General features: G+C 36.2%; 1 protein-coding gene across 1 annotated transcript in view; it reads left to right on the plus strand.

Annotated features, from left to right (window-relative positions):
• The window catches only part of LOC128548197 (potassium voltage-gated channel protein Shaw-like), a 28,004-nt gene extending 7,186 nt beyond the window's left edge, over positions 1 to 20,818 (plus strand). Inside the window, exons 2-5 of the mRNA XM_053522643.1 lie at positions 7,128 to 7,313; positions 7,865 to 8,036; positions 16,171 to 16,330; positions 17,618 to 20,818. Of these exons, the coding sequence (XP_053378618.1) occupies positions 7,128 to 7,313; positions 7,865 to 8,036; positions 16,171 to 16,330; positions 17,618 to 18,781 (1,682 nt within the window). The 3' untranslated portion in view covers positions 18,782 to 20,818. The remainder of the gene's footprint in view (positions 1 to 7,127; positions 7,314 to 7,864; positions 8,037 to 16,170; positions 16,331 to 17,617) is intronic.
• Positions 20,819 to 25,365: the final 4,547 nt, after the last annotated feature.

The raw sequence follows: 25,365 nt of genomic DNA on the forward strand, positions 1-25,365 counted from the left end.
TTTATCTTTGCATTGGCTTTTTTTCAAATTTCAGTAGGACTATAGCCTCAACCTCATCGAGGTCAATGATCCACAATTGTATCTTTGCAACAGTTTTTTTTTCCAAATTTCAGTAGGACTATAGCCTCAACCTCATCGAGGTCAATGATCCAGAATTTTCTCTTTGCAACAGGTTTTTTTTCCAAATTTCAGTCGTACTATAGCCTCAACCTCATCGAGATCAATGATCCAGATTTTTCTCTTTGCAGCAGGCTTTTTCCAAATTTCAGTAGGACTATAGCCTCAGCCTCATCGAGGTCAATGATCCAGAATTTTATCTTTGCAAAGGCTTTTTTTTCAAGTTTTAGTAGGACTATAGCCTCAACCTCATCGAGGTCAATGATCCAGAATTTTATCTTTACAACAGGCTTTTCCCCCCCAAATTTCAGTAGGACTATAGCCTCAACCTCATCGAGGTCAGTGATTCAGAATTTTATATTTGCAACAGGCTCTTTCTCCAAATTTCAGTAGGACTATAGCCTTTACCTTATCGAGGTCAATCCAGAATTTTATCTTTGCAACAGGCTTTTTTTTTCTCTAAATTTCAGTAGGACTATAGCCTCAACCTCATCGAGGTCAATGTAAAATTTTATCTGTGCAGCAGGCTTTTCCCAACTTGTCTGAAATGTATTTTATTTCCACTCCACTCTGTAAAAAGAGTAAATCTGGACCTGTCTTTATGCCTATTGTTTTCAGCTCCCCTGATCCAAGGTTGAGGGCGGGTTGCTAGTATATGTGGATGCCCCGGCGTCAGTCGTCAACATTTTACTTTGAATTTCGCATGAATTGTTTGATGAATGTTAACAAAACTATATCAGAGATAACATTGTAGCTCGTATTTGGCATCGAAGTGTCACTAGAGTCAAAAATGGAGATTTTTTTATGAACTTAGTGATGAATCTTTACTGGAAAGATAACTTTGTAGCATCCTAAAATTTAGGAAAATTAGTTTGTTTAAATCAACATTGTATTAGGCCGAATTAGGGTGCATAGGTGTTTTACACCTAGCATGCTAAAGAACCGAACCAGGTACGGAATTGGAACATCTTCTGTATCTTTATCAGTCTTCCAACTAAATGTCAATTGATATGCGATTTCAAGGCAAAAGTTTGACTTTTACTGCATTTTCCAGAAAATAGCTTTTATATTATTGGGGCGTTTATGACTGTAGTGAACAGGCATAAAACTGTATAATAAAACGAAGAGCTACATGTATATATACGAGATAGATCATTATGTCTTTACATTATGAATTAATATTTCTTTGTATAAAAATAGAAAATGTTGTAGTGTTTTCGTATATTTCTTTATTAAGAATTTATACAGTATACACAGAAGGTTATATGTTATGTTACTCTAATAAGTCCGACTAATTATCGTATAACAGTAGTTGAACGGAGTTGAACTGTATTTTCCAGCTCACCTGAACTTTGCTCAGGGTGAGCTATTAGAATATGTGAATGATCCAGCGTCCGTTGTCCTGCATCAACATTTTTATTTAAACATGCTCTGCTTTGGAACTGCTGGTCAATATTACACCAAACTTGGCCAGTAGCAGCCTTGCATGTGTCTCCCTCATTTTGTTTTAAAATGATTTAGATTTGCCCCTTTATGGGCTCTTGCTTTTCTCATAAACAATTAGACAGATCTTTATCCATTTTGGAGTGTAGCATCCTGGTAAGCTTCTACCTTATTTTCAATGGGTTAGCTTGGTCCCTTTTGCAGTGCTGTCAGAGCTAAAAATACAAAAAGCATGAGGACGACTTTATCTCGTGAACAAGTAGGTGGGTCTTCGCCATTATGGATTTTAGCTTATAGCATCCTTATAAGGTCCTCTCTCAAATTTGATCGAATGTTTGCCCCTTACAGTGCCAACAGCGCTAAAATGGGGTGAAAAACCTCTTCTCATGAACCCACTTCTGGATGTCAACAAAATATGGTTACCAGCGTCACTTTAAGGTACCTTTTCATTTCCTTTTTTTTAATGGTTTTGTTTGGCTCCTTCATGGGACCACCAGAGCTAAAAGCAGAAAAAATAACACTTTGACTTCTTCTCATGAGTCACTTGATGAATCTTCACCAAACTTATTCTGTAGCTTCCTTGTAATGTCCAGTCGCAAGTTGTTTTTAAACGGTTGCGCATGGACCTTGTAGTTCAAGAACCACTTGACTGATCTTCAGCAAACCTGGTCGTTATAATTCTCTCTAAAGAGTTTTTGAAATAATTACGCTTTGCCCTTTTAGGGGCCGCCCGAGCTAATATAAAAAATTATGCATGACTTAAATGACTTCTTCTCATGAATCACTTTTCAAATATATACCAAACTTGGTCTGTAGCGACCTTGTATAATCTTCTTTCAAACTAGTCCGAATGATTAAGCGTATCTCCTTTAAGGGGCCATAAGAGCTGATACTCTTAGACAATTTCTTCTCATGAACTAATAGACAGATCTCAACTAACTTCGTTTTATAGCAGGACTTTCTAGTTTCCTTTCAAATTAATTCAAACTGTTCTGCTTAGTACCTTTCAGGGGACAACGCAAATAAAATTAGAAAAAAATCAAACTACTTCTTCTCACTAACTGCAATATGAATCATAACAATACTTAACTTGTAGCATTGTTTTATGGTAGTCCCTCAGTTTAATTCAAATAGTTCTGCTTGGTCCTTTTTAGGGGCTTTCAGAGCTAAACATAGAAATAAACATTCAAAAGACTACTTCTCATGACCCAATTGATGAATCGGAACCAAACTGGATCTGTGGCATCCGTTTGAGATAGGGACATGGGCTTTTCGCGCGACATTCCGTCTTATCAAGATAACAGAAATAAGGTTGCACCAAAGCCGTGACTCTCTCTAGTTACCTCCCCTGACTGTCTGTTAACAGAATACCTGACTGTAACGAAGTAAAAATGAAAATTTCGTCGCGAGTTGGACTAAGAAATGGAAGTAATAATTTTATCTCGAGTTGGTCTAGATTGCTCCATGCAGAGCAAATTTATTTATATTTAAGATCTACAGTTGTGACCTTGGCCTTTGAAATAGGGACCGATGTTTGTGCATGGCACTGCGTCCCACTGAGGTGAACATTTTAGCTAAACATTTGCTCCATACATGTTTGACAACGCTATTGTCTTGACAAAATCGGGAGGACGTACTAGCGCATGCACTAATGTGCGCACGCGGAAACGCACATACACCGAACAGCCATTCTCGCGGCTATGTTGAGCTCGCTGCAGAAAATCAATCGATGATATTACTTAATGACAAAACATATATCTTTCCTTAAGTTTAACAATGCCAAATCCTTTCTCAACATACTTTTGAAAGTCAGATTGAAAATGTATACATGTATATCCTCAAACTTTGGTCACAAACTATGTGCTAGGTAATGACAGAAAGGCCTGTGAGAATGTCCCGGCATATGCACGAACTCTCTTTCCGTCAAGTCCATACTGAAGCAAATTACTTCAAATACTCCTTCTTCCCTTATACTGTCGTGTTGTGGAACCACCTGCCTTCTCAAATTATATTCCAGCCTGACATTGAGGGGTTCAAACGATGTCTTGACCCCTCGGTCCTCTCTTACCGCCCCTGAACTCACAAAGCGGATGTTTTAACCCCTTTTAACTTGTGTATATTTCGTCTTACTTAGCACTCTCACATTTTTATCTTCTCTCCCACTATCTTCATTTTTGAAGCCTTCCTTTCACTGCTTTTAAACCAACTTTTATCTGGTTGTGACGCGCAACCTGGCTATTATACCCGTGAGTCCAGCCGTATAGGTAGGTAGGTAGGTAGGGTAGGGTAGGGTAGGGTAGGTAGGTAGGTAGGATAGAGTAGGGTAGGGTAGGGTAGGGTAGGTAGGTAGGTAGGTAGGTGGATGACCCAATCTGATTAAGGTTTAGGAGTATATCATCAAAACACAGAAATATTTGATAAACGAAAAACATCTTTACCAATATTTTACCTGACCATTACATGTTCTGCCGTATTGTCACGAACAACGTAAAATATTCTGAAAAAGCTGTCCCCCCTTTGAAAATGAATGCCATTTGTAAAGAAATAAAAATAAACAATTGCTGAAAACTGTTCCACCTAGTTATATGAAGTTTCAACACTCGTACGCTATTGCAAATGCACAAAACAAACATATGTAACAGTTCTTTGAAAATGGTGAGTTTTTAAAGGGAATTCCTATAGTTTTTTATGCGCTCTTTTGCGCAGCCGACACTTTCTATGGGGAAAAATGAACTGAAGTCAACATTTGTTGAAACTGTTACAGACAATCTTAAATATGAGGAATTTTGAATGAAATAACATTTTTGATAAGTTATATCAGTACTCAAATGTTGATACTGGTTTATGTTGTATTAACAAGTATCAGCCTGACGGTATCTTGCTATTTTTGTGGTTGTGTTTTCACATCGCATTTTAGTACAAAGACAGTGTTGTTCATATAATGTAAGATAATTGACTTAGTACTGATAAGGACAATATCCCTTTAGATTATTTAGTATTCAATATAGAAAGAATTAAGAATTTTTAAAACTTTTTTTTAACTTTAAGCAGACATAATGTAATAAATTTGGCAGGTTCGTGCCATATACGTCCGAATAGGTGTTGTATTCTAGCGGTCTTAACATAAAAAATTTTGCCTGGTGACCCATACATTTTTAGCCATTTTTAGCTCACAATACAATTATCTATAACAAGAAGAAAAAGAAAAAATTCTAAAGAAAGAGTTTTTTCAAAATTAAAAAAAAAATCTTCACTTTGGGGTTTTTTCATTGAAAAAAGTTCACAAAAGTAAATATGAAACAATTTTCTTTTTCATTTGTACCCATTATTGTAAGGATAGAGTATTCAAATTTGACTATGATATCAAATAAGTATATTAATAAAATCTGTAAAAAGAAAAAAAAAAGTATTGTGCTGCCTGGATGTTTTATTTTGGTTGGTTATTTATAAAAAAGCAGAAAAAATTTTGAAAAAGTTGAAAAATCGCTGGCAGTTTCAGCAACAGCGGGTGTGTTCAAAAAAATTTTTCACAAAAACAAGCCTGGTGACCTATTGTTTTTATTTGTTCATTGTTTTCAGCACAAATTTTCCTATCATATATGTAAATTAAAAACAAATCTATGAAAGGAAAAAAAACTATAGGAATTCTCTTTAAAGGCGTTTAACTGCCCAGAAGTGGGGCCCTTTTAGGCAGCCCTTTTGAACACATATGCGGATGTCTCTAAATTGTTTTATTGTACTTTTAACATGTGTAAATGTTGAGTTCTGCTCAACCCGGGGCTAGAAGGCGTGGACGGTAGCATGCATTTCCACTACCGTCCATGAACAGGCTCAATCAAACCGAGCCTGCAACATTTTCGTTTTTGTAGTGTTGAGCGACCTGTGGAGTTTCCACTTTTTCTATTTATATCAGTATACTGACACTTGTTTCGTAGAGTAATATACATGTTTTACATGCTGTCCAATTTTCATGTGAAACAACTCTTTCTTTCTATGATTTGGTGCTGTTTGATTTTTTTTTTCTCAAAACGTAAGGCTAAGCGTTAAAATCTCGATAAAATCTTCTCGTACACGAAGATCTGACGGCGGCACAGCGGCCAGTTCTATACTGCTTTCGTACAATATCGGATTTCCGAAAACGGTATTTATAGTTCAGCCTGGCCAATGAAATCGCTTGTTACAGAATTAACGTAGGCTCGACCGCTAATGGCGCTGTCCATTTGTGCTTTAAGAAATACTTTTTTCTCTGACACTGTGCCAGTTTCATTTGAAATGTAGAAGAAAACTACACGCATGAAAAAATACAAGGTTTTAGCTTGATATCAACAGTTTCTAAGGTTTTATGGCATTTTCAGTAACGTAAGACACCGCGTCAGATTGTGTCAAAAATAGCTGTCGCGACATAATTTTCATGCATTTACCATAAATATAGCCTTGTTTTGCCCTGTTTTGTCATTTGCTACTCTGATCTGCATGCAAATTACACATTTAAAGTGTTAAATATGTCCACTTTCACCTCTGATTGCCAGAAATTAGCAATCAGTAGGCTATGAATATGCAATTTTTGAAAAAAAATACACTCAAAACAGTGAAAATGTGATATTTTTGGGTTTTATCTTCATTTACAACGAAATTGCAATAAATTTGTCAATTTCTATCAAATTCTAATCAAAGTAGCCCATTTTCACCCTCATCTCGCCTGATTTCAATTTTTACCAATGTCATCTTATATGCTAACAAAACTTTTAAAAAAAAGAGTTAAAATAAAAGAATTAAAACCTAAACAAGTGGACTTTTTCACGAAATAATGAACTGGAAAATTTGTGTCACTTAGGGCAAGTGCACATCGGAGCTCTGGAGAAGGGTAGGCTGTTGTGTAAATGATACTTACTCCCACAGTAAAGTAACCAACCAATCAAAAATTAGGCCCTGGAAATATGTAAAACTTTTTTCCCCTGCACATTGAGCGCTGTGATGAAAAGCAAGGAACCAGTAAACCCTACCTCGCCGTGGAGTTTGCAAAGTTCCGCTCTTCAACAGGAAGGTACGATTAGTGTACAAACTTATACCGTTCAAGTGGGTTATCGAGTATAATGTCGGTCTCTACTCTACCCTAGAGCTTCGATGTGAACATACCCTTACTTTCAATGCGGTCGTCATAAGAATTATAAACGCGTGTTAATCACACTAAAAAATTTGGGATCCTAGGCTCATGAGGCTAAATATAGATATTTTTGACTTCTACTTTCACTTTCAAAAACTTGAAAGCAAGGCGTTAATTGATTAGTGGAAACGTCGCGAGGTTACCTCCAATGGGTCACTGTTAGATCCTCAAGCGTAGCGTTATTGAGGGGATGAATTTAATCAGGTTTGGTAATGACCATATACGGAGGGACGAAGATGCTGCTCTTGAAATGGCCGTATCATTTTTGCATTTGTTTTTTTGCTCACAAAAATAAATCAAAATTGGAACAGCGATTGATCATGAGTTTGGTTTGCAACTATATTTTTGTCTTAAGAATAATGTTTGTTTAATAATATTAACTCTGTTTTTAATAATATTCCAGAGATGTCAGGTAGCGAGAATGAGGTTGCAGGAACGGAGGAGGTAAGAAATAACAACCATACCGTAGAAAAGAACCAGGTTAAAGAAGATGTCGTCACTATTAACGTCAGTGGCATGACGTTTGAACTTGACGTGGACGATATCCGACGGGCACCGTCTTCTCGTCTCCATAAATATGTCTTTAATGGTAAGATTTCATTACAGTGGCATGCGTCTTGAAGTAATAGGAGTAGATTTTTTCACACTTGTGTAGGAACGTCTAAGATTTTACGAGGGGTGTTCGAAAAGTAATGCAGCTGTTTTTTGGAAACTATTCTCAACTTGTTGAAAATTCCTGTTCATTTAGACTAAATGATTTTTCTCCTCCTCGTTAGCAATTACCCATTTTTTTCGAGTAAAAAGGTGCATTTTTGACTCATAATTTCTGGTATATATGAAGCAAACTAGATATTCGGAAAACGACAAAAATATATTAGTTGTAGAATATAAAATCCCTATTGAAACCTCTTTTTCTGTTGACTATGTTCGGTTTTGGCGTGTTTATTACATTTTTTCCTGTATAAATTCATACTTCAGTATGGTCTGTGTAACCCAGATTTTAATTACTAAATATATTACAGTATTCACAGAATTTCTGAAGATAATTTTTTTTTTCATTCTTATGTAGCATAACTTGTAAAGACGCCGAAGTAAGTCTTCAGTCATGCCCCTTTAAAATCTGTTGTTTTTTTTCATCAGGTAAACGGTCGATGTGCTTTAAACGCCCAGTTCAAAGTTTTGAGGCTATCCTGGCGTACTATCAAACCGGTGACTTACATATGCCATTGTCCGTTTGTCCCGGGGCGTTCAGGACGGAGTTGGAGTTTTGGGGACTGGACCCACAGATTATGACGAAGTGTTGTTACTACAGGTAAATATATTAATAATTTCCGCCGGTCCATAATTTGTGCAGTCTGACCGGTCTATATTTCAACACATAACTACTGTGAAAATTAATTTCTAATGGCATGTAATAATACACTTGTTAAATAATGTATGTTCACTATTATGTTTGTATAACATATGTATCTGCAATTTGTCATTTTACATTATATTGTTAATGGCCAAAGGCAAGAATATTGCCGATTTGCTGTAAATAAAACTTGAAACTTGAATTAAAAGGCTTGCTGGCCAATAGTCGAAACTATTGGCAACGTTAACGCCAGCACATGCCACATATCATATCTCCGTTAATGGGCCTATTAAAACCAATTATGCTAATCTTGTTGTTTTGTTTTTATAAGAAAATGAATAGGTGTGTTGAAAGAAATTATGCTCGATATGTTGTCATTAGTTATAATTAACGCATGATATGAGCCGCACCATGAGAAAACCAACATAGTGGCTTTGTGACCAGCATGGATTCAGACCAGCCTGTGCATCCGCGCAGTCTGGTCAGGATTCATGCTGTTCGCTAACACTTTCTCTAATTGTAATAGGCTTTGAAAGCGAACAGCATGGATTCTGACCAGACTGCGCGGATGCGCAGGCTGGTCTGGATCCGTGCTGGTCGCAAAGCCACTATGTTGGTTTTCCCATGGCGCGGCTCGTATCATGATCCTGTTGAAAGAAATTTAGCTACCAATCTGACTTAAGTACTTGATCTTCTAAACGAAGATCTGAGAACGACCCATTCACAAACGTCTTCTGCATATTTTGGATTTCCAGTATTGCTATTTTTATTTTCACAAATCTATTTTTATTTGAACCAATCGGACGACTTGTTCGAATGTCAAAGAGTAAGAAAAATGTGCAGTCATTCCAGGGCTCGAACCCGGGACCCCGCGCTTACAGAGCAAGTGGCCTACCGACTGAGCTAACCGGCAATCTGACACATTACAACATAATAATTGTAAATATCAAAAATCAAGGCTAAATGTAGATTTGCAAAATTTTGTAAGTTAAGCTCTGATTGGCTAGCGAAAGGGTCGTCAGAACGAGGCTATCAATAGGTCGTTCTCAGATCCTATGCGTAGCGTAATAGGAGATGTACTTTAGTCAGATTGTTTTGCTACCGACTTTGCCATTCGTATCGCATTAAACAGGACTGATGGCCTTGTTGACGTAACGTCTCGCCTTTTTATAACGGACTTTACGCTGATTACGACTTTGATGGAAGACGTTACGCTAATGACGTTGTCGCCCTAATCGCATTTATCATGACTGATGGGTTTGTTGATGGTCTGTTGACCTAACTTGGGAGAAGGCCGTCCTACATCTTGATATCCAAGGTCATTTGACGAAGGCGAGCAAGAAGGGCTAATAGCCAGTACAGTATACTACTACCTCCCCTCCTACTGATAAGTCAATGGTATGATATACATGTATACGTGTTTACCCAAATATCTGTACTTTTGTTGCAACGGAAGTGATGGGTTACCCTAAAATAGATTTGTATAAAACATGCAGAAACGTAATATGGTAACTAATTACCCTTACGAAATGGTTAAAAATATGTAAACATGCCGCGAACATGCCACGTACATACCCATTCGCGGTAAGTAATCGCGGAATATTCGCCGCTAGCCGCGAACATGTTGCGATTGGTTTGATACTAGTCCGCGGGATATTGACATTAGACCAATGATCGCGGTTTATTCGCCAGAAGAACTTGAAAGATTGTAATCTTTTGGTAAACTGTTCGCGAAGAACTTTGACTTCAGCAGATAATTGTAGATCAATTGATTTGTAACATTATCTGCAAGGTCACAGTCATATTATGTTAATTACAGCAAAATGTTTTTGACCATTTTAGAGGGAAAACTCTATGAAGTAAGACATTCATATAAATACTTAAAATTCGAATGGTCATGTTCTTAGAAGATGAAAGTAATATAGTCTTACTTGTGAAAAATCAGAAAATTCATATACCTGAATAAGCATGATAAAGTTTTGAAAATGAAACAGATGCTTAAACTTCTACAGCTGATTTAAATTATCTAAGAGGAAATGTAAAACAAAATGACAAGTATAGGTATATAAGTTTGAAAACGAAGATATTAAATTAAAATTTACTTTATGAGGGATTATCAAGATGTTTTAGTCATGCATATATAACAATGTAAAGAGAAAATTTTGTGATTACTTAATAATGTACAGTACTGCAAGGCTGTTATTTAAATTGCAATTAACGATCCAAATTCTTTGAAATTCCGGTTTTTAATTCATTTGTATTATGTATACCATCCATGGTTACATTTGACACAAGGCATAATTTTCAATAGATATTTTTTTTACCTTAGCTAGCGAACCCGCCTTCGGACTTTCAGTGGCGATATTCAAATATTCAAAGAAAAAAAGACTGTGTTCCCTGTTTGACTTCTGTTTGATGTAAACGTTTTTCATGTACAATCACATTTTACAGATTGACTAAGATTGGAAAAATGACCGACCCACTTTCTACGTAAACCATTTCTACCAGGGCAGTGTGAATTTAGTGACTTTTAAAGACAATGTTTTACAGTTAATTTTCTGACCAGAATTAGAAGCAATATGGCGTCTTACCACTGACCGTTTGAGTTTCGTACCGTGTAAAGTATAAAACTAGTTGTAGTAATTTCTGCGTTCGATCTCATTTACAGTTCTTAACTGCTATGTTTTTTATCAATTAATTCTAAAATTGAGGGTTGTTGATCGGCAACCAGTCTAAAGACCGGATACGCAGAAAAAATCTCGAACGAGGATTTATCATATGATATGTAGGCGTGAAATGATACGGAAATGATATCTGATATTTCTTATAGATAGTAACTGTAAAAATAAAACAAAGACTTGACCGCAATCTGAACCTTCATATCGTAAACTGCTTATTTTTTACTTAGTTCTTCGGCAGATATTTGTGTTTTTTAACAAGAAGACAGTGAACCTTAATACACAATGTATGAATAAGGTAATGTCTCTGAACGAGCTCCAGGAATACACAGTATCCATTGAAGCCTTGTGAAGGGCTTGCGAAGTCAAGTTGATGATTCTCATCGCAGTTGCGTCACTTCTCTTTCATCCGTGGTCTCGTCTTGGCAGATTTTAAAGTGGCATTATGCGAGTCTTACTGCACATTGTGTGTTTTTGGCGAATGTTTTATAAAAGCTAATTCCTGTTTCTAAAGTCTGTTCCATTCCAAAGGTTTACCCCAACTTTGGTGTCATATGACAAAACTACGACACTTACCGGCAAAGTAAACATGGTTTGATAAACTAAAAAAAAGTCACCCTCGAGAAATTTAACGATTTTTTTCTGCTTTGCCAAATATCCAAATAAATGACAAATTTATATTTTCAACGACAGTCTCCCATTGTAATTTCTTGTCGCCATTGGAGTTTGCTCTCTAAATTTAAGTATAACGGGAAAATTCACGTGAATTTTATCGGGAGCGACTCAAAACTCATTTCGTTAACAATTCCCTACGTGTAAATGCACTGAGTGAACTGAAATTTTGTGTTTAAAAATATGTTATTTAGATTTAACAAAAATGTAAATTGACTCACTTTTAACCTATCAAAGGTGTAAACACTCCAAAAATCTTCAAAAATCCTCTGTAGCTCTATCCAATCCTCAGCGAATCAGTTGTAAACAAACAAGCTCTTTTACACATCGATGAAATTCAGGCATCAATCGCACCATGCCCTTGAAACGATGACTTGTTCAATTTAACATCATTTCCAAACGCATGGTTCAAAGATAACCTGTATTTTAGCATCCTTACTGAAGTATTTACATTCCGCCACATATCCAATTTCTTTCACAATTTTCAGTTTTCAAAACACAATATTCGCCATATCGAGTCCCGATTGTGTATGCTTCTTTTTCTCCGAAAGAAACTTATGACGTATAAGATAAATGACGTAGTATTGCTGGCAATATGCAGATTTATTCGAGGCGCACAAGGGAAGAATTACACAGGTGTAGATACACAATCAGCCGATAGAAGATAGACATCTTGACGTCTTCACGCTAGAATTAAACTTCACTTTTTGAAATATATGTTTAAAAAATGCTTAATTGCTTATCATTTCATCAACCTATCTGTTTTTTGTTGGTTTTTTTATTATACTTTTGCTGTTTAGGCCTATATGAAAGCATCTCCTTTTAAACCTGTAATTTACTCTTGATCCGAAAGCTGCTAATTTAGATTTCTTTAAGCGAAATCGGATCACGAACACATTCCCTCTGTTTATTAAATTATTATTATTATCATTATTATTATAATTATTATGTCCAAAGAAGTATAAAATACTTTATTTTTATAGCTCTTTGTTATGTCAGATTTATATTTGACTCAGAGAGAAGTCATAGAGCGTAGAATGTTGTTATTTAAAACCGCCGATTTCAATTATGAAATATATCCCCGAACTATCATTTTATCAACTTTTTTGTCCACCGGAGCTACGATGTCCAGAAACGTATCTAAAGTTTTCTAAACATTCAAATACTATTTTCAAATCATTCATGAATAATTAACGGTAATGTGAGCTGAAACTTTTTTCCGTTAAAGTTTTACTTTAGTCTTACATTATTCTTGAAACTGCCAGTCAGGGCTTTTAACAAAGTTTTGATATTTTCTGTTTGTTCCTTATTTTTATATATATCGTACATTTCTGTTGAATATGTAGGCTGGAGTAGATTCTATGCTTTTAAATTCCACAAGGGATGTGCGTAATCTTCGCAAGTGTTACGTCACTTCAATCAGTTTTCTGCTGGATTAAACGAGCACAGATTAATTATTGTCTCTGGCACAATGTCTTGTTGATAAAGTCCACGGAGACCGATTAATAATTCTTTTTTCTTTTTTTTTTTTGGCCTGTGCTGACACGTATATCATAATTGGCACGTGACGAGGCGCGCGATCGAAGAAAATATGATAGAATGTTCAAAATGATAAGCAGAAAGTGTAACATGGGCGTAGGAGCAGCAGGACCTGAAGGACACCCACAAATATGGTGTACAGCATGTATTTTGTTTGTCCCCCCCCCCTCCACCAGTCCCCGTCGTTCCCCGCACTTTTAATTAAAACAAGAGGTTTTTCCATAGAAGTAACAGAAAAGTCCATTTGAGAGAGCATTTACATAAGAATTTGATGCAACGCAAATAGTCCAAAGACTGTAGAAACATAATGTTCTAATGTAATGAAGTAATGAACTTTGTTTGTTTGTTTGTTTTGGGTTTAACGCCGTTTTTCAACAGTATTTCAGTCATGTAACGGCGGGCAGTTAACCTAACCAGTCTTCCTGGATTCTGTACCAGTACAAACCTGTTCTCCGCAAGTAACTGCCAACTTCCCCACATGAATTATCAGAGGTGGAGGACTAATGATTTCAGACACAATGTCGTTTATCAAATAGTCACGGAGAACATACGCCTCGCCCGAGGATCGAACTCGCGACCCAGAGGTCCGTAGACCAACGCTCTTACCTACTGAGCTAAGCGGGCTGGGGTAATGAACTTTGAGAGAGAGAAATTTAACATAACTATGCATAGGCCTACCAAATCTGAACCTGAAAAAAAATGCTTTATAGCTGACGAAGGTTTTCATATATACGCCGAAACCTAAACCGAAATTACAGCATGCACGTCGGGAGCCTAAATTGGGCTGAAGATGATTAAAAAGGATAGTTTTGCTCATGCACAATGTATGTCAAATAATCATACATGCTTTTTGCCTTGCAGTTCCGCGGGAATTAATATCTCTATGTATATGTAATTGTTATGTGTTTTATTTATCCGTTCCTAATTTTGGCGGGAAAACTGCACGTGGTTTTTATTGCGCTCCGCCGGTTCATTAACATAAATTTTAGTTTCATGTTGCCGTCATGGTTTTATTTCAACAGAAACGATTCTGATTTTATTATAGAACGTAATCTTGAATTATTCTGTAAGTTTACCAAATGAAAATGAGCGATTCTTAGCGTGAATGAATTTCGATTCTGTACGGTGGTGACTATGTTTATGAAAATTTTCTTGCGGAAATATTAATATTTTGATTATGCGTTAAACTTCAAAAAGGACGTTAAGTTGAATCACAAAAAGACTTTTCACTTATTCTGGCGGACAAAAAATTAATTGCCAGCTGAACAATGTTTGATATATCCCTGTACATCCCGTAGTCTTACAAGCTCATATACTCTCCGTTTTTGAGGACAAACATGTGCAAGATACGGATCGAAATGGGTATGATTAACCAATGTTGCTATTAAATGTTATTCTAATAATAACAATACAAAACGTTAAATTGTTACCTTTGAAAAAGAGGCCATGGTCCGTTCTACATTTTTTATCCACATTGGTAACTAAAGGATTTTACATGCAACATAATTATGGAGTCTTAAAGAAAAATATTTTTTAAGTTATTATTTTTCTGTATGTTTTCCGAATACTCACTGGTCAGCGTTTAAAATTTGGTGTTTCAGTGGAACATTTACATAAACTGATATTTCTTTGTTAGATCTGGGTCCTAAATATAACTTAAAAATACAGAAATATTAGCAAGATTATTTAGGAAAACCCAATATTTGTAATTCTAAACGGTCACGATGGTTTTTGTTTGTATGAACTTATTTTAACGCAAATATTTCGAGTTGTAGACATCTAAGCCTTTTATGTTTAAAATAGTTTTTTTTCTTTGCCCTGTCCGTTCAAATTCAGTAATGCGACGTGTTGAAAGGGAATATCCTGACGGACTGCGAAGTTTAGTTTTCACTTTTATTAATTAAATCCATAAAGAAACTTCCGAGAGGAAATATCTATTTAGGACACATCAACTGAAGTCAATATATAATTTTCTTTCAACGACAGAAAACAGGATATAAGGAGAATGCCCATGTGATGTGTTACTAAAATATCGAGACGTTCGCACGCACATTTGTTTTTCGTTTTAGAATGTCCTTGTTCTTTCGTGTTTGTTTCTTTCTATTTTCTTATTTATTTATTTATTGTCATGTTGAGGTGGCCTGACCTGAATTTCCCCAAGAATTAATATATTATGATAACAAAAACTGTCTTTTCAAATATTAACTCGGGCGTTTTAATTTTGAGTTGACCCCTAGTTTATTGCGCTACGGGTGCCGCCATATTAGAAAGTCGGCGTAACGTCATATAGCATTACGGTCTATAGGGAAAAAAGAAAAATCCAAGATTATATCTTTAAAATACACTTTATTGAAAAAATGAAAAAAGGTCTAGAGATATTGATGTATGGTATATAAATATGGTTTTTGGACGATTTTACCGATACTGATAATTCAGAAACGAGGTAAACGTAATAGGTGGAACAGACTTTAGATTTTATGCATGTTGTGGCAAATCATATGACAGTCAAACAAGAATAAAAAGAAAATAGTATTACTCACATTAAAATAGAAATATACACAACAGAAAAAAAAATTACACAAAATTTGCTTATCTGGAATCACTTAGGTAATTTATAACATTCTTATAGGAAACAGTAACCACTTATTGTAAAAAATTTTTGACTGTAAACACAATCATATATCTGTTCTTAATTTGAAAAAAAATTAACTTTTTTTAAAAAAAAAGCCTGCCTTAGTTTTTGAGAGCTTAGTACAATGATCACAAGTCTCGGTTCAATTAGAAAGCATCTGGCAGTTTCAGAGGCCATGATGAGGTTCATCATGTGAAATCCTGGATTATACTTAGGAATTTTCTTCATGGGGATTTTTTAAGTTTAGATGTTGTGGTATCAAACTATAGCAAATAAACTCTTTTGAAACTTAAATATGTTACTGACAAGAACTGAAATGCTGCTTAAGGGGTTCGGAATAACGAGAAAAGGGCATATATCTATTTATTTTTGGAATACTTATGATAGTCATACGCCTGAATAACGAAATAATCGATTCGTGAAAAATACACCACTTTGTGAAGAAAGACGAAATATTTTCATAACATGTTGGAAATAATGTACTCGTGTTTCAGTAAGGCTCGCTCCTGGAGCTGGATATGTAGCCACCGTGCATCAGGAACTTTGCTCACAATTAATTACTTGATTTCAGGTACCTATCCTTTGAGGACGACCAAGAAACCCTTGATAAATTCCACTTACACTTGTTCCCGACGGTTGGCGTTGAAAAAGAAAAACATAAGTTCCTGCCAGGAATCAGGAAAAAGCTTTGGAACATTCTTGATTTTCAAGACAAGGCCATGGTAACAAAGGTACGTGAAAATTTATTTAAATTTTCGTCTAGTTTAAATTAGTATATTCCTGTATGGGCTTCCATCTAGTTTAGCCTAACATTATACGAGCCGTGACATGAGAAAACCAACATAGTGCGTTTGCGACCAGCGTGGATCCATACCAGACTGCGCGGATGCATACTGTTCGAACAGTTTCTCTAATTTCAATAGGCTTTGAAAGCGAACAACATGGATCCTGACCAGACTGCGCGCAGATGTGCAGGCTGGTCTGAATCCATGCTGGTCGCAAACGCACTATGTTGGTTTTCACTTGGCGCGGCTCATACTATTCTTTCACATGCAAGTTTCATATGCTGGTTACCGTATATCGTGCTTCCCGAGCTCACTTCAACAAGAATACTTTTAAAATGTAAATAAATGATGATAAACCAAATAATTTATAGCAAATATCGATTCCATCAAATAAAAGCTTCCATAGATTTTGAAAGTTTTTTTTTCACTCTGAACGTGTGCTAAGCGGAGATAGCCGAATCATATCAGTCTGCACCACTCGCTAAAATATTCAGTATTTGAGTTAGACGATGGAAGGGAGACAACTATGTATAGCATTGATCTTAATAAACAAGGGAAGATAATAGAATCGATTTTTATCCAATTCTTCAGTCCAGTCTGATATAATGAAGGAAGAATTATCATATTTGAGCAGCCGATGCTATTATGCGAGTTTAGTGAAGCATTTATGCATTTATTAATAAAAACGCTCATATTGACACATTGTTTGTAGAAACCCGCCCGCTTAGCTCAGTAGGTAAGAGCGTTGGTCTACGGATCGCGGGGTCGTGAGTTCGATCCTCGGGCGGGGTGTATGTTCTCCGTGACTATCTGATAAACGACATTGTGTCTGAAATCATTAGTCCTCCACCTCTGATTCATGTGGGGAAGTTGGCAGTTACTTGCGGAGAACAGGTTTGTACTGGTACAGAATCCAGGAAGACTGGTTAGGTTAACTGCCCGCCGTTACATGACTGAAATACTGTTGAAAAACGGCGTTAAACCAAAAAAAAAAAAAACAAACAAACATTGTTTGTAGAAAATATCCCCATTATGTTGTCCACTATGTCATTCCATCTACTTCATCTTAACTAATTTTTATTTATCATAACTTTATGACGACATTTCTCTGTTTTAAAAAGATCTGTCATTTTGACGTATACTTTAATGTGGTATTGTAATCGTATGTGTATTGTAAACAAAATACGAACATACGCTTAAAGATAAATGCTTTGTATTATACTTTCTTTACAGATATATTTTTGGATCTGCACGCTTATGGTTATACTGTCAGTTCTCACATTAGCGCTCAGTAGTTTGCCATATTTCCGCAGAAACCTGACAAAATGCGAAATGGAAGAAGCCCTTGGAAGACCACTTCAGTCAGTAAGCTATGAGGTACCGAAGAATGATTCCTGCGCTGAGCCCCTACCAGACGAAATTTTCAAGACCATTGTCGTCGAATACGAACGAGTTAACGTGACTAACAGGACGGAGCTACAGGAGAACGATATTCTATTAAATGCTGATGAAATTCGACAAGAAGAACTTGCTAATGCCAACAAGTCGGATGGATCTAAAGATTCAAGAAGTTTCTTTGATTTTGGTTTTGATGGGGACGATACCGTCTCCGATGAAGTGCTCCTCTCACACATTTTTGAGGCTTTGAGACCGCAGGTTGGTATTGGTAAGAAGACTGTTCGGATTCAAGCGATCGTTTACCTTGACACAATTGTCCTTGGTTTCTTCACCGCTGACTTGCTTCTGCGCATCTTCTGCTGCCCAAGCGTTTCCGGATACTTTCTGTCAACGATCAACATCATCGACGCGCTTGTTGTTTTGTCAGCGTACGCCCACATGACAATAAACCTTCTGAAGAAAAATGAAAAGTATGAGTTTTCAAACTTCGATATCTTGGAAATCTTTCAAGTTCTACGCGTTGTTCGTCTGCTACGGATCGTTCGTGACGTCATTGGTTTCAAGGTTTTGTCATTTTCAATGAAGGTCTCGCTTAAAGACCTCCTTGTCCTCTTTCTGTACTTGATCCTCGGTGTTATAATTTTCGCCAACTTCATTTTCTTTGTTGAAAGTGCCGAAGATATAGAAAGCGTGCCTGTTGGATGGTGGTGGGCAATCAGTACCCTGACAACCGTCGGTTACGGCGACGTGGTGCCACGATCTCTATACGGGCGTTTGATCGGCGGAATATGCGCCGTGTCCGGGCTCGTAATGATGGCGGTGGCGATTCCGGTGTTTGTAAACACGTTCCTTCTTGTGTACGCGTATGCTGTACTGTACAAGAAGTCCCTGCACAAGCCCGAGGACACGCACCGGTTCATACACCGACAGGGGAAACTAAGGAACAAAACGTCGCCCGAAACTGGGAATGGACATGTCAGCAATATAGGGCTATACTGAAAACTTTACGCAGGGAGAAAGGTTGTTATTATTGTTTTGTTAACACTGAAAATAAATAAACTGGATGCTAGTGGTAGAAGTGTAAATTTGAATGATAGCTTGAAAATATATGATTCCTGATGACAGCAGACTTGCACTGAATGCAAGCCTGAAGTACTCTTGCATATATATTGGATGAAAGCGAGTAAATGCATTTATTCTATGCCTACATAAATGCTGTCAAAAACAGCGCTTGTATTTCACAAGTAAATACGAACAGGCAGAAAAAAAACCGTATTGTACCTTTTGTTTTGTATATTGACGGGCTACTTTTATTTGATATGCATGGCCTGACAGTTTTTTTAAAAAAAAAAGACGCACACAAAAACTACGCACATCGATAAACAAAGAAGATATCGTTCGATAACAAATCAACAAACAAAAGGCGAAGGTATATGATAAAAGGGTCATTATAACAGTAGCTAGATCTGGGATTTTGTATTCGGCATTGTGGATTTTGCCAGGTCGGATCACACTTTGCGCGTGTGCGCCTCTTGTGATCCGACCTAGCAAAATCCACTTGAACCGAAGACAGCATCCACTATTATAATAACCCTGTTATATATTGAATGATAATGGTAAAATTATTTTATTGGATGATAATGAATACATAATACTAGTATTGGATGATAGTGGGAAAATACGTGCAGTGGATGACAGTGGGAAAATACGTGCAGTGGATGATAGTGGGAATATCGTGACGAATGATAGTGGGAAAATGCATATATTGAATGATAGTGTGAAAATACAATGTACACGTCCTGAATAATAGTGGAAATACACACATATCAAGTAATATTGGGAAAATACCTATACTGGATAATAGGGAAAATACGTGTATTGAATGAAATATACATATATTAAGCGATAGTGGGAAAATGCGTATATCAAATGATAGTTGGACGATAAACATATTGGGTGATAGTGGAAAAATGTATATTGAACGATAGTGGAAATATATATATTTGATGAAAGAGGGAAATACATGTCCTGGATGATAGTGTGAACATACATATATTGGATGATAGTGTGAAAATACACATATTGGATGGTAGTGGGGAAATACATATATTGGATGATAGTGTGAAAGTGCATATATTGGATGATAGTGTGAAAATACATACATAGATAGTGTGAAAATGCATATATTGGATGGTAGTGGGGAAATACATATATTGGATGATAGTGTGAAAATACATATATTATAGTGTGAAAATGCATATATTGGATGATAGTGGGGAAATACATATATAGGATGATAGTGTGAAAATACATATATTGATAGTGTGAAAATACATATATTGGATGATAGTGGGGAAATACATATATAGGATGGTAATGGGGAAATACATATATAGGATGGTAATGGGGAAATACATATATTGGATGGTAGTGGGGAAAATGGGGAAATACTTATATTGGATGGTAGTGGGGAAAATGGGGAAATACTTATATTGGATGGTAGTGGGGAAAATGGGGAAATACTTATATTGGATGGTAGTGGGGAAATACATATATTGGATGACAGTTGGAAAGTAAATGTATTTGGAAATAGGGAGGGGGATTCATATACTGGATGGTACTAGGAAAACTATGTATCATTGGATAGTTGAAAGATTACACAGCACAATAAACATACAGGAATATTTTTAAATGGAAAGGTCTGAAGACGCTAAATATGATCACGACAGATTAAAAAACAACAAAAAAAACAAAACATTTTTCAAAGAAAAGCTCGACTCAACTGGCGTCATACAATAAATGATATGTTTCACTTGATATATAAACGTGAGAACAAACTTATATGAGCAACTTTCTGAGTAGACAAAAAACACTGTTTCATCAGGAATTTCATACTAGACAACAGACAAAACTGCCTACTACTCAGACGGACAGAAGTTTTCTTACAAACAAGATAGTGCTTTATATTCCCATTGCTGGTTTGCTTTCTTAAAACAAGATAGTGCTTTATATTCCCTTTGCTGGTTTGTTTACATTCATATTGTGAAAACATTTTTTAATAAATGGTTTGTTGTCTGATATATGTGACACTGTTCAAATTATTTCATTTTCTTTTGCTGTTTCAATGCTGTTTCACGTTCATGTGATTTCAGGTCATTTGGGCGTTTTGAAGAAGATATACATGTATATTGGGTATGTTAAATAATCAAAGAAAACGTAATCAAATATGATTGTTTGTGAGACAGCTCTGCCTTCAGAAACATACTATCATAGATGATTGTACTATAATCAGTTGTACTGAATATGTATGCGCGCGTTCGGGTTTAACGTCTTTTTCAACAATTTTTCAGTCATATAAACGACGATGTCTACTTGTAGCAGTGAGCACAATGCCCAACTTTATAGTGCTGCGTCACTGGAATATCACTCCGCATACACATGAAACGATACCCCACCCAGTCACATTATACTGACACCGAGTATTATCCCCTTAATATTGAGCGCCAAGCAAGGACGCTACTTAGTACCATTCTTTTGTCTTTGGTATGACGCGGCCAGGGATCGAACCCACTCGAAGCGGGCGCTGTACCACTAGGCTACCGAGGCGATTCAAGTGTACTGTAATTCAACTGTTATGAGTCAAATTGAAGTTTACCTCAACGATTCGATGGAGTGTCCAAAACCTTTCTTGGAACTGGTCCGGTACCGTCCAGGTTGGAATGTTTTAGTCGCGAAAACATGCAATTGGGAAAAAACGGGGCGCAAAAACATTCAAATTGGGAATTTTGCAGCTGTTGCAATTGGAGACGGGTCCTGTAAAGGACAAATCCAACAGTGGAAAAAAAGCTCATGCAATAATTTCCCTATACATCTAGCTTTCAAAACTGACACAGAATTTTCTATTCTTTACCAGCATTCACAGTCTATCAATAGTCCAGTGTTGTATATTGGCCCTTACTGCCAATACGCAGACCTTATCATCCCCATAGGCCTGGCATACCAGAATCAGTGTCTTTAAATTCAACTAATCTATAATTCAATTATGGATTTGGTCAAACCGTCATCATTTACATCTGTGTATCTGCAAACAGCACACATTTTAAAAATTTCATTGACGTCAACATGGTTCAAGAAAAACCGTGAGAATTATCTCACTCTTAAAACCTATGTTTCAGTTATTTATTAGCGCTATATTTTAAAGAAATACAAATTGCTCTTTGTGAAGATCTAGATTTGAGCCGCGTCATGAGAAAATCAATATAGTGCGTTTGCGAACAGCATAGATCCAGACCAGCCTGCGCATCCGCGCAGTCTGGTCAGGATCCATGCTATTCGCTTTCTCCAATTGCAATAGGCTTTGAAAGCGAACAGGGCTGGTCTGGATCCATGCTGGTCGCAAATGTACTATGTTGGTTTTCTCATGGTGCAGCACATTTCATAAATTGAATTAAAGGTTCTTTAACCTGAAAGCTAATTAAATATCTCAGGAGACAATATGTCATACAGAGACACGTGTATCACAATGGACTGAATAAACTGTACACAGACCAGTTAGTGTATATCATGCATGGCGGGAAAATGGCGCTGTGAACGATATCATTCAGCGCCAATATAATTTGAATATGGTGTTACGTTAAGGTCATCGTTTTTTCATTCGTGATTATACGATGCGAAATTGAGAAACCAAGACGTGAAGACGCGATTTCAATATCGCACTTTCGCCTCGTGTTCCCGCGGTTTCGTATCATATTATCGCGCTGTTGTTTCTTCAACTTAAGGGTGAAATTACAAAAGTACGAGTGTGCTTCATCAATATTGCACTTTCGAATTTCATATCGTATTTTAGTCTTTAGGTTATGGTGTTGATATTGTGATTTTACAAGTCGAAAACGAGAAAACACGATGCAAAAGTGAGGTATTGATATCTCATTCCTACGAGTGGCACGATATGACTTGAGTGAAAAATGTGCTTCTGTTTATCTTGTGGCCCATGTATCGTATTTTCGTGTCCTCGCATTATCGCACAAACATGCAATTTACAGGGCGGAAGAGCGACAGAACTACGGCCCTGACAGAATACCGTATTTAAATGAGTTACAACATTTACTATATATCACTGCCAGCCTGTGGTCTATTTTTACTTATTATATTAGTAACTGAGAAACACACACACGAGATCGGAAAATGTGTTTCTTTTAATTAGGCCTATTTGATGACGGTGTAGTCGCCCTGCAAATGTCAGTTACAAACTGTCTAGAGCAGTATTTAATTTAGCATTCCATGTTTTTTAATGTATATTAAAATGTCATACACTCTTTATTTTGTACATTTCAACCGAGTCCATGAATCGCTTTGCTTGTTGACACAATAAATTCATTATATGCAGTTGCAATTTCTTTAGTCACGTGATCAAAGAAAAAGTATAGATTCTGAGGTTGCCACCAAGCGTGATAATAATTGTTAAAACCTGTGTTCACAACGGTTTCTTTTTGCCAGCGGCAGAATCCCTGCATACACTGAACACCGCTTTCTACTGCGTTCTGGCCTCGTTCTGGATCAACGCAAAGCTTCATGGTACACATGACGTCACGAGTGTGTTTACATAACGAGCAAAGTATGTCGCCGTGGAGAGAAGTTCCAGTCGCAAATGCTGTAAACAAAATGATTTTATTACTAATTTGAACCGGAATAATGTTTACACCGCTGCTCTTCTATAGGCCTAGTAGCCACGGTTTAATACCTTCTAAATGTAAATGTTACAACAATGTAACTACCAATGCTGTGATCAATCGGTTTGGCATGGGCGATTTTATTGTAACACTTAAGGATTGAATGCTATTTTTTGAAAGCCGGGTATAAACTACATTTGGACTTTTACCGTTCAAAACGCATATAAAATAACATTCAACCCTTTCATTTATATGTTACGGTAGTTTGCTATAAAAACAAATTGTTTTCTTTCCAAGCGTAGGGTTTCAGAAAATCAAAATAAATGTCACGCACCCGATCTTTTAAACTTCTAGATAGAACAGCCCCAACTCTCCCACTGCATTGTAATTCATCTTCCGTTAAAAAACCCAACTATATCAAACAGTATATCAAACAGTCGTGACGATTCAATTTTGATCGTAACCATCAGGAAAATAAGTTCTTACTATAACTGATTTTTTTTTTTTTTTGTTTAATTTTGGTGACCAAGTTTGAAGACGCCATTCAGATCGCGGCACGTAGGCTTACAATCTCCCGGAAAAGACACCTTTGGTATTACCACAATAATGTTTGTACGAAAATAAAGTTTTTTTATCTTTCTAAATAACATATTCAATATGAATAGAATGTAAAAACGACAAACGTGAAATAAATGAAGTAGAAAAGGGGCAATTTATAAAAAGCAGCGGTGTATCAGTTGAGGTTGTCAAACTGTATGCAGCTACAAACAGCGATGTCTGTCTCTATTTCGACAACAGTGGGTTTTGTTTTTAAATTACTAGAAAAAGAAAATACATTTATCAAAGTTTACAACGGACTAATTCTGATTCGAGGTAATTTAGAAATAAATAGAAAAATAACCGTTCTTTGAAGTCAGATATTAATGTCTGCAAACAAGACCGCATATGGTGATTTAATTTTTGTTCAAATAAATCTTTCTTTGCCTTACCTTTTTGATGTACATCTTTGACTCCAACCTTGGATGTGTTTATATCAGTATGCAGACGACACATGCTGGAGATGCACGGTAAATTTCCAGCAACCATACACTTACGGCAGGCGGTTTCCATGACACTAGATACCTCAGAATCTAAATAAAGTAACATGTTTGTTGTTATAAACGCAAAATAGTGTTACTGCGCTCACAGCTTTGATATTAGGACTTGCAGTAAATCTGATATAGCTTCCTTTATGATCTTTAATTAGTATAAGGTCTTAGTAAAAAAAGAAAAGTTAAAGAATAAACATATAAATCAATTACCTCTTAGAAAATTCCACGTGAGGATGTCCTTTCTTAGACCAGATAAAATAAGATTCCTTTGAACTGGAAAAATAAAAGTAAAAAACCACATTGATTTATGACCATATTAAAATATCCTTCTTCGTAAATCTTAAATAAACTCTCTCCAAAGAAAAGTAAATGATAAAGATGTTGATTTTATATTTGCTTATAATTAGGTAACACCTTTTATAAATATACCTACATAAATTCTTCAAAATACGGCTTGTATTTCATAAGCAGAAAATGAATTGTGTTTCGTAGTATGTTAAATTACCATTCCGTATCATACATGTGCCTGAACATCTTTTCTTACTATTCATGATCAGGTTCTACAAATATAATTACGAAGTTAGAATTAAAAAGAACTAAAAATATAAAACATACAATTGCATCAACCGAAGCAGCAATTATCTCCCCTACCGCTACACGTGATTATCGCATAGTGCGGCAATTTTCCTTTGATCTTTGCAGCATGTTATACATAGTAACACACATTATTACTACAAAACTGTGCTGATATCTTACAAAACTGTTCCGATATATATCGGAACACTTTTTCTCTCTGAGTTTCATAAGAAAAAAAGTGTTCAGA

This window comes from Mercenaria mercenaria, chromosome 14 (genome assembly GCF_021730395.1).
Source record: "Mercenaria mercenaria strain notata chromosome 14, MADL_Memer_1, whole genome shotgun sequence".
Lineage (NCBI taxonomy): Eukaryota > Metazoa > Mollusca > Bivalvia > Venerida > Veneridae > Mercenaria > Mercenaria mercenaria.